General features: G+C 44.2%; 1 protein-coding gene across 2 annotated transcripts in view; it reads right to left on the bottom strand.

The window, feature by feature from the left end:
* Window positions 1–16,443, bottom strand: part of ADGRD1 (adhesion G protein-coupled receptor D1) — an 827,296-nt gene that overhangs the window by 696,829 nt on the left and 114,024 nt on the right. For both annotated transcript variants that reach the window (XM_089653751.1, XM_089653752.1), the window contains 3 exons: window positions 13,929–14,183; window positions 641–699; window positions 206–361 (listed from right to left, as the gene is read on the bottom strand). In XM_089653751.1, the coding sequence (XP_089509877.1) occupies window positions 206–361; window positions 641–699; window positions 13,929–14,183 (470 nt within the window). The remainder of the gene's footprint in view (window positions 1–205; window positions 362–640; window positions 700–13,928; window positions 14,184–16,443) is intronic.

The raw sequence follows: 16,443 nt of genomic DNA, 5'->3' as shown, positions 1-16,443 counted from the left end.
ATAGATAGATAGATAGATAGATAGATAGATAGATAGACAGAGAGAGAGAGATAGAGAGAGAGAGAGAGAGAGAGAGAGAGAGAGAGAGAGAGAGAGAGAGAGAGAGAGAGAAGAGCGATAGATAGATAAGAGCGATAGATAGATAGATAGATAGATAGATAGATAGATAGATAGATAGATAGATAGATAGATATGATTTTACTACCTGAGTTAGGTTTCCTGCTGTGTCTTGTGTCAAGGATTTGTTGGGCAGAATCTGTGAGACAACATCCAAATAACCCAGAACAGGCTGTGCATGGGATGTCTTGAAGCCATCTTGGGTCAAGTTAATTATAATGGGATAGTAAGCATCGGTGGAGACCTACAGAAATGATGGTGCGAAAAAGTTACAAAAGCTTTATTAACAGCATTATAAGAGAATATTTGCACCCAACACCCAAGCCATCATAGCTCAGGAAAATAATTGTATATCTGATAGAGAGAGGCATTCAAAATGATTTTCCATAAAACAAAATAGTAAATCTTTTTCAGTACACCAAAATAGAGATTTGCTAACAAATAATATCTTTTGTAAAGCATCAAAAAACATGCATTGCAAATCTGACACAAATTTTCATGACATTGGTATGTGTACTCTTACCGGAGGATGAGATGTACTTGCAGTACTAGACATCGTTGCAGTAACAAAAGTTTCATCCCCTGCAAAAGGAATTACACCTTAATACAGATTTATGCATACAATAAATAAAATTTAGTAACATATGAAATCCATTAATTTGTATGAACATTAAATACAATGCCATAGCAAATGAAGAACCTTTTTTTATTCAGCTGGCCATAGTCATCAGTGAACAGTTGAATGTGCATACTTGATCTGGCTGTCTTACTACGTTTCCTTCTACCTTGTGTCCCATACTGCAAGTGTATGCCTGATTAAATGGAGCAACAGAGAGGTTCATGCACATGCAGTCCTGATGCCAACTTAAAACTGAACTCCAGGATTCTTCTATATTCCATTTACAAGATGCTCTCTGCTGGCCTGATTAAATCGCTACCAAATTATAACCAAAAAGGACTTACTTTCTGAGATATCCATGACTGTAAAGTACTGTGACGTCATAGTGTTCGACAGAAAATCGCTCTGCTTCCGAGTGCTGGGAGGGGGATTTTAGAGCTGGCCACACGTGACATCCGCACTGCCATACAAAACTACATTTCCCCTGACACGAAGGGAAATGTAAAACATGATGGGCGTGTGTGCGGGCAAAGCTGAGGGCTGTGGGTATGTCTGTGGATGGAGCTGAGGCGCAGTAGCAGTTAAAGTGGGTGGATCAGACCAGGAGACTGAGACTCTCGGATCCTCCCTCTACAGTGAGTCAAGCGTAATGACGGCTGCTCACTGTCTAAAGTACTACAGTGGGGAACTTACAACTGGTGGCCAGAGGGATAGAGAACATAATGGCCACTGGTCTTATGCAATGGAAGTTAAGGGGAAAGAACACCTGAAAGCACTACAGAAAGCATCATTTTATCACTACCTGGATAGCAATTAATGGAAAGAAGAAAGTGTTACTTAAAGGTATGAACGTGCCTTTACAATGATGCCTTAATATTTCTGCTCGGAGTTCTGCTTTAACACAGTGCTATTTGTTGTAACATGGCTTTTCAGCTAAGCTTTTGCTGTTACTATGAGCTCTCCATGACTTCCTATGAAAAAACACCTACAGGGTAAAAGACAGTGGCAATCCAGCTGAAAAGATGAACACAGCCATGCTAGAAGTGTTGGAAGACATCTAGAACCCCAGGCAGCAGTGAAAATCGGATTATCACAGATGAAACCATGACTCATTCCACCCAAGACAAAGAAGTCTGTTTTGTAGCACTCAGTTTAAAGGAAAAGGTTATTTCTACAGGGTTGAACATTGATCATAATAGCTATGATCAATTTCAGTAAAACAGGCTCTGGAGGAGTTTATGCTTGCTAGTATGTACAATTATGTGTGTCTACAAGGCATATACTCATCTACCTATCAATCCTCTGCAGCACACACTGTAAGATTGTGTCTACCCTCTATCCTTTTGCTTTCAAATAGAGTAAGAGGGGTCATTGATTGCTGGCCAATGGAGCAGCACATGGCAGCCTATAGCAAAGCATCAAACACCAAATGGACTCTGGAGCACTTAAGATACTACTTATAGTCAGGTGTTCAGTGATCAGATGCTCTGCAATAGTAAGGGTGTGCCAATCAAAAGTGAGATGCTGCAAAAAACAAGATGGGAAATTATTGTGACTTGCATCTGTGTCATTTAAAGTGGTTGTAAACCCCTACATTAATCCAAATGACTAGCTTCAGGTGATAAATGGAGATTAAATAAATTCTCCTACATAAGTTGTGCCTGTTTATCTGCAGCCATTTCTTCTGTAGATTGTTCTAAAAACACAAAGATAAAAGTTTTTTTTTTCTCAGCTCTTGCAACAGGGGGCGGAGCTCCAATATCACACACACTGCAGAGCATAGAGCAGTTCCCTGATATCTGACAGCTTATTGGAGGAAAGAAACATCCCTGCCCCCCCCCCTCTACACAGGCATACAGGCTCACAGAAAAATACACAGAGCTCGGGCTATGAGTCACCTGCTGTGTGCTAGATGGGGGGGGAGCTGTCTCTTGGGAGGCTGTTGTGTTCCGGAAAACTGTCAGAGATGACTTGTGCAGATAGCAAAGAGAGGAGAGATCAGAGAGACGCCACACTAAGTGCTTTGGATTCAGACTAGTAAACACTATAGGGGGGTGTGCTTTATTCATTTTTTTATGTCTGAGGTTAACAAATCATTTAAAGTTAAGTTTATGCTAGAAAATTCTCCTTAACTGTTTTAACCATTTAATAAACTGTACTGAAGAGTAACCACAAGTTTTGTACCAGAATAGTATCTTGAACAAGTTAATAATAATAATAAAATGTATTATTTTGCTGCAACAAATCATCTTTGCCCTTACTGCACTAACGAATACCTTATTACAGCTACTCACTAACCTGTGACTGCTCAGCAATTGTTTTTTTCAGGCTCATTGGACTACCATCTACAGATTGTAAAGTCAGGTTCACGCTCAGGCTAACCTTGGTTGATAAAAAAAGTAATTGTCAAAAAAAATCAGTCAAAACCATAATGTAATTTCCTTTGTAAAAGCAAACTATGGTGTGCGGCCTCAAAATTCTTTGTGGTTGAAAGGGTTAATATTAGCACAGAAAGCAATCATTCCTGTCCATGCTTAATAAGTGCCAGCAGGAGAGCAGTGCGGAAATTCCTGAATCCTGCGCTGGCTGAACAATTATCCAGCTGCAAAGACACATCTGCATAAGTACAACAGTGCAGATAAAACTTCCATTAAAGGGGAAATGTATTATATTTACAACTGAGATTGTCTCTCTTTTTTTTATTTTTTACACACAGCTATATGCATATGTATACAAAGTCCAGCAATCATATTTTAGAAAACATATAAAAGTTAAACCAAAGATGACAAGCACAATTCAACAATGCATATCGGTCAGTTATTATGGTAATATGTTATTAGGAAGTACTATAGTATTTAGTAAAGATTGTGATAGATAAATTAATTAGATTGACCATATCCCATTTCGACCTAAATAATGCTTGACTGATAAAGTTTTGTTCCTTTCTGAATCTAGATTATCATGGGAGAAATTCAGCAATAGATTGTAAAGATTCAAAATTCAGCTTAAAGTGCAACTGCACTGCATCTGAGCACCACAAACCAAAAATGCTTTTCAATAATTGTCAATATTTAAAGCAAACTCCCCCATCCATCCATGTTTCCATGCTTTGTTTTGCTGAGAAATCATTTTTAACACCCCCTGACATTTCTGGCACTGGCCATCTTGAGTAAGGACAGGAGATTCATGTAGATTTACTTCCTGGAATCCATCTGCTCTTAGCTTGGGCATTGGCTGAGCTGATGACCCTCCCTACCCTCCTGAAGACTCCTGGGATGTATGACATTATTTGCTTAGGCATGGAAACCAGGAAGTAACTGAAGAAATATTAAAAAAAAGTTTAAAACAAGTAAACATGATATATTTCATATCCATTTACTAATGCTAGAAGCATAAGGGTTAAAAATAGACAATGTTGATTCAGAGAGTCAAGTTCCACTTTAAATAGTGATTCTCACAATTGGAGTGGATTTTTTTTATCCATAATCAAAATTGCTGTAACAATCATATAGATCAAATGCTAGAGCTGTGTGGCATACATTTACTATACAATGGTGTTATAAGTCTTTTTATTCCAATAAATGGGCTATAGGTATGGATTACTCACAAAACCATGTTAGCAGGCACCTGTAGATTGGTGGAAGGAGGGGGGCCTGGAATGCAGCACATAACTTTGCACACTAATTTCCCCACCCCTAAACAATATAAAAAAAAGCCTAATTTTGACATTGTTACTTAGAGTTTATCTTTAATTTCTTTCTATATGATTACTAAATTTTGTAGACAGGCTGTTTAGAGACAGGGGCTACATTTTCAGGTCATGTGTGATAAAGATTTCTCTTCTACTGTAAAACATAAAAGTTGGGAAGCCTCTTTCATCCTTCAGATAGCAGGTTGGAACCTGTTGATTTTAGGCAATATTGGTGATATGGTAGTGAGTCTGGTCATGAGATTATTACTAGAGATGAGCGAAGTATTCAAAAATTCGATTCGGCTGATTCGGCGAATTCGAGGAATAAATTCGATTCGATGCGAATATATTTGCTGCGAATTTAACTTATAAAAAGGGTGTTTCTAGGCTTCAGAGAGCCTTTATATTAGTGCAGAACACTGTACCTTTAATTTAAATGCCCTTGGAGTCTGCTGGGGAAGAGAAATAATACTGTCAGTCAGTATGACATGCAGATGAGTGCCGTCGATCTTAGAATCACCGCACACTTCACTCATTTGGGCAGTCACGGGGCCAAAACCAGAGTGTGGAGCCACAGTGTGGCGGTGGAGGCAGCAGCAATGGGAGGCCATACAGCACCCTATGACAAAATGGAACCCACCAGCAGTGTGAGGAGACCTGAAAGTGGCACATGGCAGAGTGTGGCGATGGAGACAGCAGCAATGGGAGGCCGTACAGGGACCCATGAGACACTCTGGACCTGGCAGCAGCATGAGGAGGCGGTACGGGGGCCCATGGCAGATTACGGGCCTGGCAGCAGCAATGGGAGGCCCGTAATCTGCCAGCACCCTATGACAAAATGGAACCCACCAGCAGTGTGAGGAGACCTGAAAGTGGCACATGGCAGAGTGTGGCGATGGAGACAGCAGCAATGGGAGGCCATACAGGGACCCATGAGACACTCTGGACCTGGCAGCAGCATGAGGAGGCGGTACGGGGGCCCATGGCAGATTATGGGCCTGGCAGCAGCAATGGGAGGCCCGTAATCTGCCAGCACCCTATGACAAAATGGAACCCACCAGCAGTGTGAGGAGACCTGAAAGTGGCACATGGCAGAGTGTGGCGATGGAGACAGCAGCAATGGGAGGCCATACAGGGACCCATGAGACACTCTGGACCTGGCAGCAGCATGAGGAGGCGGTACGGGGGCCCATGGCAGATTACGGGCCTGGCAGCAGCAATGGGAGGCCCGTAATCTGCCAGCACCCTATGACAAAATGGAACCCACCAGCAGTGTGAGGAGACCTGAAAGTGGCACATGGCAGAGTGTGGCGATGGAGACAGCAGCAATGGGAGGCCGTACAGGGACCCATGAGACACTCTGGACCTGGCAGCAGCATGAGGAGGCGGTACGGGGGTCCATGGCAGATTACGGGCCTGGCAGCAGCAATGGGAGGCCCGTAATCTGCCAGCACCCTATGACAAAATGGAACCCACCAGCAGTGTGAGGAGACCTGAAAGTGGCACATGGCAGAGTGTGGCGATGGAGACAGCAGCAATGGGAGGCCGTACAGGGACCCATGAGACACTCTGGACCTGGCAGCAGCATGAGGAGGCGGTACGGGGGCCCATGGCAGATTACGGGCCTGGCAGCAGCAATGGGAGGCCCGTAATCTGCCAGCACCCTATGACAAAATGGAACCCACCAGCAGTGTGAGGAGACCTGAAAGTGGCACATGGCAGAGTGTGGCGATGGAGACAGCAGCAATGGGAGGCCGTACAGGGACCCATGAGACACTCTGGACCTGGCAGCAGCATGAGGAGGCGGTACGGGGGCCCATGGCAGATTACGGGCCTGGCAGCAGCAATGGGAGGCCCGTAATCTGCCAGCACCCTATGACAAAATGGAACCCACCAGCAGTGTGAGGAGACCTGAAAGTGGCACATGGCAGAGTGTGGCGATGGAGACAGCAGCAATGGGAGGCTGTACAGGGACCCATGAGACACTCTGGACCTGGCAGCAGCATGAGGAGGAGGTACGGGGGCCCATGGCAGATTACGGGCCTGGCAGCAGCAATGGGAGGCCCGTAATCTGCCAGCACCCTATGACAAAATGGAACCCACCAACAGTGTAAGGAGACCTGAAAGTGGCACATGGCAGAGTCTGGCGATGAAGTCAGCAGCAATGGGAGGCCGTACAGGGACCCATGACACACTCTGGACCTGGCAGCAGCAAGAGGAGGCGGTACAGGGGCCCATGGCAGAGTGGCGAAGCGTAAGCAGCTTAAATTGAAGGCAATACAGAGGCCTATGTTAAAAATAATAACATGTTTGGGGCATGATTCATGGCGGATTTAGTCAGTTGTGTCAGGAACTGGTGGTTTGAAATCCAGACTAATCCACGCCTGATTCATTTTCACAAACGTGAGTCTCTCCACACTTTGGGTGGACAGTCGTGTCCTCCGCGGAGTTACAATACCTCCTGCTGCACTAAACACGCGCTCCGATGCCACGCTACTGGCCGGGCATGACAGCCTTTCAAGGGCAAATTCAGCTAGTTGGGGCCAAAGGTCAAGTTTCGTTGCCCAGTAGTCAAGGGGATTGTCTACCTCGGTTGGCAGGGTGCTGTCCAAGTAGGCCCGAGCCTGTTGTTTGAGGTCCTGCTCCAGGTCCACCTGATGCTGCTGCTGCTGCTGCTGCTGCTGCTGCGGCTGGTTAGTAGTTTCCTCACTGCGCTGGTGAAGAAAGCTACTCATCATCGACTGCAGACTGAGGCAGCTGCTGCTGGTGGAGCTGCCACTGCTCCTACTACCCCACCCCTCCCCTGCTGCCATGGCAGCGGAACGTGAGCGCACAGGGCCCACAGTGTCTGAGGATGGACGTTGGCGCAGAAAGGCAGAGACCAACTGACTACATAGGTGGTTTTTATAGTACGTTATTTTGGCCTCCCTCTCAGCAGGTGTGAAAAAGGCCACCATTTTTGAACGGTAGCGAGGGTCCAACAAGGTGGACAGCCAAAAGTCATCCCTCTGTCTGATGGTTATTATTCGGCTGTCGCTACGCAAGCAACCGAGCATGCTATGGGCCATTTGTGCCAAGGAATGCGAGGGACTCCCTGCCTCCATCTCCACAGCATACTGCCACGGTGCGTCTGGGTCCTCTGTCTCCTCCTCCTCTACCAGATGCTCCTGCTCCTCCACTCCTGTCCGCTGAGTGGAAAAACCACCCATTTCACTCAATAATTCCTGAGCACCAATGTCCTCCTCTACCTCCTCCTCTTCTTCCTGTCCTGCCCCCACAGGGGTCATGTGGCGTTGAGATCTGTGCGCCACGTCTACCGCACCCTGACCAGCCATTGTTAACAGCATTTGTTCCAGGACGTGCAACAGAGGAATGACGTCACTCATCCCATAGTCCTGCCGACTCACGAATAGCGTGGCCTCCTCAAAGGGTCTGAGCAAGGGACCCATGAGAGACTCTGGACCTGGCAGCAGCATGAGGAGGCGGTACGGGGGCCCATGGCAGATTACGGGCCTGGCAGCAGCAATGGGAGGCCCGTAATCTGCCAGCACCCTATGACAAAATGGAACACACCAGCAGTGTGAGGAGACCTGAAAGTGGCACATGGCAGAGTGTGGCGATGGAGACAGCAGCAATGGGAGGCCGTACAGGGACCCATGAGAGACTCTGGACCTGGCAGCAGCATGAGGAGGCGGTACAGGGGCCCATGGCAGATTACGGGCCTGGCAGCAGCAATGGGAGGCCCATAATCTGCCAGCACCCTATGACAAAATGGAACACACCAGCAGTGTGAGGAGACCTGAAAGTGGCACATGGCAGAGTGTGGCGATGGAGACAGCAGCAATGGGAGGCCGTACAGGGACCCATGAGACACTCTGGACCTGGCAGCAGCATGAGGAGGCAGGCAGAACCGCCGTATCTTTATCACGGTTTTCCCAGGCCACCAAATGGCGACGCTGCATATGCTGACGCAACGCTGTAGTCCCAACATGGGCCCCCTGGCCACGCTTGACTTTCTGGCCACATAGTCGACATACGGCTACGTTTACTTCCTCGGGCGGCTTGACAAAAAATTGCCACACCGCCGAGTAGGAAACTTTGCCCCCGCTACTCCTCACTGGCTGACTGCTACTTCCTCCGTGCACACCGGCACCACTACTGGCCGTGGTGGTAGGCTGCAGTGGAGCTGGTGCTGTACTCCGTGGCCGTTTGCCTCCACTGACACTGCTGCGACCCTGCTGCCTCCTGGGCAACCCACCGACTGTTTTGCTCGCTGCCAAGCTGGCACCCTCTTCTCCTGATGATGCGGAAGCAATAGCCTGATGACGACGAGGCTGCCAAGTGCGATCAGCCTCATCATCATCAATTAGGGTCTCCGCCTCACTACTAGCCCCCTCGGCTACGTGTGGGTCAGGAGACAGACCTGTCTCTAGACCGGCTACCGAGCCACTCTCCTCGCCAGTACTTCTTCGCCTGGCTGCTGAAGAGGCGGATGTCTCCCCCTGTTCCTGACCGCCCTCTATTAGCTCTTCCTCACTGTACAGTGGGGCTGAGCCCACAGCATGCGATACTTTGCTTGGTGAGGGAACACCAAAGGGCAGGGGCAGGTAGAGGACACGTGATTTCAGTGGGCTTGCTCCCGGGCCATGCCAACTAACGGTTGTGTCTGACGTACCCACCGACCGTTGGCTGTAGGTGTCAGAGGTGACCTGGGAAGAGGAAGACGACCGAGCCAACCAATCGATGACGGCAGGGTTGTCGGTGGAGACACGACCGCTGGATGACACCGGGAGCACTGGCCTCTGGCTGCGACTAGTGCTGCCTCGATCCCTTCCTCTGCTGCCACGTCTGCTCGCTCCTAAAACATTGCCTCCTCTGCCACTCCTCTGCGTGTTGTCTGACATACTCTTTAATTCAACGATTCTGTGTCCCTGAGTAACAATTCTGTGTCCCTGAGTAACAATTCTGTGTCCCTCAGTAACAATTCTGTGTCTGTCCCTGAGTAATAATTCTGTGTCCCTCAGTAACAATTCTGTGTCCCTCAGTAACAATTCTGTGTCCCTGAGTAACAATTCTGTGTCCCTCAGTAACAATTCTGTGTCCCTCAGTAACAATTCTGTGTCCCTGAGTAACAATTCTGTGTCCCTGAGTAACAATTCTGTGTCCCTCAGTAACAATTCTGTGTCCCTGAGTAACAATTCTGTGTCTGTCCCTGAGTAACAATTCTGTGTCCCTGAGTAACAATTCTGTGTCCCTCAGTAACAATTCTGTGTCCCTCAGTAACAATTCTGTGTCCCTCAGTAACAATTCTGTGTCTGTCCCTGAGTAACAATTCTGTGTCCCTCAGTAACAATTCTGTGTCCCTCAGTAACAATTCTGTGTCCCTCAGTAACAATTCTGTGTCTGTCCCTGAGTAACAATTCTGTGTCTGTCCCTGAGTAACAATTCTGTGTCCCTGAGTAACAATTCTGTGTCCCTCAGTAACAATTCTGTGTCCCTCAGTAACAATTCTGTGTCTGTCCCTGAGTAACAATTCTGTGTCCCTCAGTAACAATTCTGTGTCCCTCAGTAACAATTCTGTGTCTGTCCCTGAGTAACAATTCTGTGTCCCTCAGTAACAATTCTGTGTCCCTCAGTAACAATTCTGTGTCTGTCCCTGAGTAACAATTCTGTGTCCCTCAGTAACAATTCTGTGTCCCTCAGTAACAATTCTGTGTCTGTCCCTGAGTAACAATTCTGTGTCCCTCAGTAACAATTCTGTGTCCCTCAGTAACAATTCTGTGTCCCTCAGTAACAATTCTGTGTCTGTCCCTGAGTAACAATTCTGTGTCCCTGAGTAACAATTCTGTGTCCCTCAGTAACAATTCTGTGTCCCTCAGTAACAATTCTGTGTCCCTCAGTAACAATTCTGTGTCTGTCCCTGAGTAACAATTCTGTGTCCCTCAGTAACAATTCTGTGTCCCTCAGTAACAATTCTGTGTCTGTCCCTGAGTAACAATTCTGTGTCCCTCAGTAACAATTCTGTGTCCCTCAGTAACAATTCTGTGTCTGTCCCTGAGTAACAATTCTGTGTCCCTGAGTAACAATTCTGTGTCCCTCAGTAACAATTCTGTGTCCCTCAGTAACAATTCTGTGTCCCTGAGTAACAATTCTGTGTCCCTCAGTAACAATTCTGTGTCCCTCAGTAACAATTCTGTGTCCCTCAGTAACAATTCTGTGTCTGTCCCTGAGTAACAATTCTGTGTCTGTCCCTGAGTAACAATTCTGTGTCCCTCAGTAACAATTCTGTGTCCCTCAGTAACAATTCTGTGTCCCTCAGTAAAAATTCTGTGTCTGTCCCTGAGTAACAATTCTGTGTCTGTCCCTGAGTAACAATTCTGTGTCTGTCCCTGAGTAACAATACTGTGTCTGTCCCTCAGTAACAATTCTGTGTCTGTCCCTCAGTAACAATTCTGTGTCCCTCAGTAACAATTCTGTGTCCCTCAGTAACAATTCTGTGTCTGTCCCTGAGTAACAATTCTGTGTCTGTCCCTGAGTAACAATTCTGTGTCCCTAAGTATCGGTTCTGTGTCCCTAAGTAACGGTTCTGTGTCCCTAAGTAACGGTTCTGTGTCCCTAAGTAACGATTCTGTGGCCCTAACTCTGTCCCTCAATACAGACAGGTGGTCTGTCTCTCTTGAATGACTGGAGGCTAATGGAGAATTCTAAAATGGCCGCAATTTATAGCTCGACCATTACACAGTGCTGGCTGGCTGGCTGCTGATTGGCTAATGCGATCACATGTCATGAATGAATGCATTATGGGTCAGCGCGCCTTGTCTGCGCGCCTTCCCACAGATCCCCGCTCCGTCGCCGCACATGTCGCCGCCATTTTTGGAAAAATTTCGATTCGCGCATCCGAAGTCTGCTAATTTTCGGATATTTTCCTAATATTCGAAACGAATTCCACTTCGCCGAGTTCGATTCGCTCATCTCTAATTATTACCTCTCTGATTGGAATGATAGTACTGTGGTGTTTTTCATTTCTTGACCCTGAAATAGGCTTGATCCTTGATTAGATGTTTTTCAGATAAAAAAAAAATGGGCATAAAGCAAATACGGTAGGTTGATGCTCTCATCAGTGATCTCTAAAGTAATGACTATAGCTGTAGAACATTAGATGTGTGCAGACAGTCCAGTGAGTCCTTGCTTATCATTGTATATCACCTTATAGCCCAGGACACAGATAAATTGGGATATGTTTAAAGATATCAAGGTGGAAATGCAGTAATTAATAGCAGTAATTAATAGCAGCTAAATAACTTGCCTTATGAAAGATATTCTAATTGGTAAATATTTGCTATTCTAGATCAAAGTGAGTTTTGATGCACTGCCTTATTATCCAGAATATGTGTGCTTTTTCATAGGAGCCAATTTGCTTCATAAGACAGATAAATTCACTTATGTATAGCAACTGAGAGAAAACAATAATTTATTTGCTAAAGTATACCAATATCTGATCTATCCGCTATAGGCTGCTGCAACATACAGTAGTAGTCATCATTTATCTTGCCTTATAAATATAAGTATTAGTATAAATATTGCTCCCAACTGTCCATCATTTGGAACCAATCCCTTTCTTCCTTACTTTTCCCTTTTTTGGTCTTTATAAAGAATGCATTTTTAAATTACCAACCAAAAGTGTTAAACCTTACACCCAACCTTTACTTGAATGTATTAGTTAGTTTGAAAAGCCAGTAAAAGGAAAAGTAGTCAAAAATATGCTTGGGTTTAACCAATCATTTTTTCATTCTCTGAGATATAAGTAACTGGGAACTGGACACAGGTGTCCTTTGCCTATATACTACAGGCATCCCTCTTTCTTATCTCAGAAAGTTAGGAGGAATGGTGTATATGTTATAACAACACATAGCTTACAAACCTACACTATATTGCCAAAAATATTGGGACAATCCTCCAAATCATTGGATGCAGGTGTTCCAATCACCTCCATGGCCACAGGCGTATAAAATCAAGCACCTAGGTATGCAGACTGCTTCTACAAACATTTATGAAAGAATGGGTTGCTCTCAGGAGCTCAGTGAATTCAAGCGTGGTACCGTGATAGGTTGCCACCTGTGTAATAAGTCCATCCATTAAATTTCCTTGCTACTAAATATTCCAGTGTCAACTGTTAGTGGTATTATAACAAAGTGGAAGCAACTGGGTACAACAGCAATGCAGCCAAGTGGTAGGCCATGTAAAATGACAGAAAGGGGTCAGCACATGCTGAACCACACAGTGCAAAGAAGTTGCCAACTATCTGTAAAGTCAAAAGCTAAAGACCTCCAAACTTTGTGTGGCCTTTAGATGAGCACAACAACAGTGTGTAGAGAGCTTCATGGAATGGGTTTCCATGGGTGAGTAGCTGCATCCAAACCTTACATCACCAACTGAATGCAAAGCATCACATGCAGTGGTGTAAAGCACACTCTAAAGCAGTGGAGACATGTTCTCTGGAGTGACGAATCATGCTTCTCTGTCTAGCAATCCTATGGATGTGTCTGGGGTTGGCGGTTGCCAGGAGAACATTACTTGCCTGACTGCATTGTTCCAAGTGTAAAGTTTGGTGGAGGAGGGTTATGGTGTGGGGTTGTTTTTCAGGGGTTTGGCTTGGCCCCTTAGTTCCAGTGAAGGGAAATCTTAAGGCGTCAGCATACCAAGACATTTTGGACAATTTCATGCTCCCAACTTTGTAGGAACAGTTTTGGGATGGCCCTTTCCTGTTCCAACATGACTGCGCACCAGTGCACAAAGCAAGGTCCATAAAGACATGGACGAGCAAGTCTGGGATGGAGGACTGGCCTGCACAGACTCCTGACCTCAACCCAATAGAACACCTTTGGGATGAATTAGAGGGGAGACTGCAAGCCAGGCCTTCTCGTCCAACATTAGTGCCTGACCTCACAAATGTGATTCTGAAAGAATGGTCAAACATTCCCATAGACACACTCCTAAACCTTGTGGACAGCCTTCCCAGAAGAGATGAAGCTGTTACAGCTGCAAAGGGCGGACCAACTCAATATTGAAACCTACGGACTAAGACTGGGATGCCATTAAAGTTCATGTGCGTGTAAAGGCAGGCATCCAAATACTTTTGGCAATACAGTATATTAATAGATAGGCTTCTTATTTTATGTTTCAGTCTGACTTTTGCAGATATGTAGACACATACTTGTCAAAGATAGATGCTGTGTTGGTTGTTTAACAAATTTGTGAGAAGTTATAATCTCTATAATTCTTCATTTTTATGTGTGTAAGCAAATTTGAAAAAAGAAATATCTCCATTACGTTACAGTAAAAAATAAACAACCCCTTATCTATGTATGGCTGTGCAAGTAGACATTTTCCCATAATATGTTTCTGAAACAAGGCTTACGCTGATGTTAGGTAATTGTAGGTATGAATATACATGTAATCAAGAAGCGACATTCACGAATGTTGCTTACCAAAATAACATACCAGTGGCAGCTGTAAAGTAATGAAGGATCTCAGGAGGGCTTAGGGCTCTTTCCCATATGATGAACTCATCAAAAGCGCAATTCACATAGTGTTTGGAAGGATCACTGTTTGTGCCCACAACCAGGCGATCAACACCAGCTCCATAACTATAGGAGGCCTGACCTTGGGAGTCTCCGGCGTTAAAGGTGCCATTGACATAAACCTTTAGGCCTTCACTGGATGTCCAAGTGAACAGAACATGAGTCCAGTACAGACCTAGAAGACGAAGACACAAATGTAATTCAACCGCAACACAGAGATGAGGCATTATATCTTGTCCATGCGATGGGACTGCTCTGGAGTAGCCACTCACATGTGGTGTGAACATACCCTAACATTGATGTTATCACTATTTTCAAGACTTATTTGCATTTTCTCAGAAAGGAAATCAATACCCTTTCAAGGGAGAAATAGTTAAAACATATACTGTATGCTGTCCAAGAGGTGTTGCTGCATCTCCAGAGCAGTACACAAATTAATGAAATGTATCTGACATCTTTCAGCCATTTCTAAATTAGTCAACTAAGCGTTGCCCGCCATAAGTTTATTGGCATTATTATGGCAATTTTGTACATTTACTGACTACAACACAAGGTTAGCCCTGCCAGAATTATATGTCATTTCACCTGTTACTGTATTAATATTTAAGGGAATATCTTGACTTTTAACACGCAGAATTATTAACATCTGGGACATGACCTGTAACTAGAACAGAACAGCCATTAAGAAACCCACGTGCTGTGACGCCTTTCATTAACATTACAGCCATAATGGAAACAGATGAGACTCATTTAGAAAGGTTAGAACATCGTGTTCTGGTTCAGTACAGGAGATCCTTTCCTCTTCTTTACTATTAATATACATTTTAAGGATAACAAAGGTATTTTTATGTAAGCTTCCACAATGTACTTCGATGTTCTGTAATGTCCTTTGAATTTCACTGGAGGAATTATGTCATAGCTAACACTTTAAAATTATTACATTTAGAGAGTAATTCAGAGAATAAAGTATAACTCCAAGTCTGAAACTTGTTCTGGTTTATAAGCAGTATCAGCTATTAGTAAAGATTCAATAAAGGCTTAGTACATTAGGAAATTATATTTCAGTATTGCTTGGTTCCTGAATAAACACATACAGCACTTCCCCTTTGGAGTATTTTTTTTTACACGCATGTTAACATAAGCATTTTTGGCTATAAAATTACTTAAAAGCCCCAGAATATTACATATTTTATAAACATAGAGGCACTGTAGAATAAAAAAATGGCAATTGCAATTTTTTATGTTGTACAATTTTTGCTTACCTGTTTAACAATTCAGAAAAAATATACTAAAATGAATGTTATGCACACAAAACACAATTTAATCCCCAATGTTTTGTACAAAATAAAAGCTGAGGTAGTGTCCAGTAAATAGATACCAAATACATCAGGCCTTAAAGCCTTGAAAGCCTATGAAATGGCAAATATTATTGTAGTCAAAAACATCATCAAGCGATGCTTGAAATGTTCATCAGTTCAGAGTAACCATAAGGCTCCATGCACACTAGCATTTTTTAAGCTCCTAGAAGCTATTATCAGCATATTTTTTTCTGTTCCTAGAAGCTAAATAGTGTTATCCTATGTGTCCAATGCACACTACTTTAGGCTATTGGCATTTTTTGAGCTTCAGCATCTAAGAGCGTTGTAGAGTTTTGTGGAGTTTTTTTTTTCCAGCATAAGAAAAATATTAAACGCTCCTAAATGCTGCTAAAATGCTCCTAACAAGAGCTATAAAAAGTCCTGTAAAAGTGATCAGCTGGCTCTACAGCTGCCCAGATCACTTTTACAGTAAAGCCAGGAGGAGATTGTACAAAACTGAACCAAGCTCACGGCTGCTACTACAGGCTTGAGCTTTTTCAAGCCTCTTTAGTTTGGATGTGTCAGAGCTGGAGAGGTCAAAATAACTTTAGCAACTATTTCATATTCCTAATGTACTTTAACGTGTACAATATGTAAAGACAAAACTTTTTTCATTGGATGTATTGGATAGAGTAAGGAAAGATTAGACTCTATATTGATTTTTTTATTGCTGTCTGTGCCCCTGCTGGGGTGATTCACCCTTCTACTTGTCTTGGTGACTGTCATCAGAACTGAAAGGGAAGGTCCAAAGTTTTTGAGTTGTCAATTAAACCCATATGAGTGTTTTAACCCTTCTGCAGTCTATCCAAAAGTGGTTAGCACTACTGCCTTGCAGTATTGGGGTCCACGGTTTAAATGATGGTCTGGACATAATCTACATAGCGTTTATATGTTCTGCTTGTGCTTGTTTAGTTTTTCTCCCACACTCCATGCTGGTAGCTTAAATTGGCCCTAGTATATGTGTGTGTTTAAAGTATGTGCATGTGTCAGAGGGACCTTAGATTGTAAGATCCTTGAGGGCAGGGACTGATGCAAATATACAGTATGTAAAGAGCCACATAAATTGCGCCATATAAA

This window comes from Staurois parvus, unplaced genomic scaffold, assembly GCF_062004578.1.
Source record: "Staurois parvus isolate SC_StPar_1 unplaced genomic scaffold, SC_StPar_1.0 ptg000719l, whole genome shotgun sequence".
NCBI classification, from domain to species: Eukaryota; Metazoa; Chordata; class Amphibia; order Anura; family Ranidae; genus Staurois; species Staurois parvus.
This window is presented reverse-complemented; position numbering and strand designations above follow the sequence as displayed.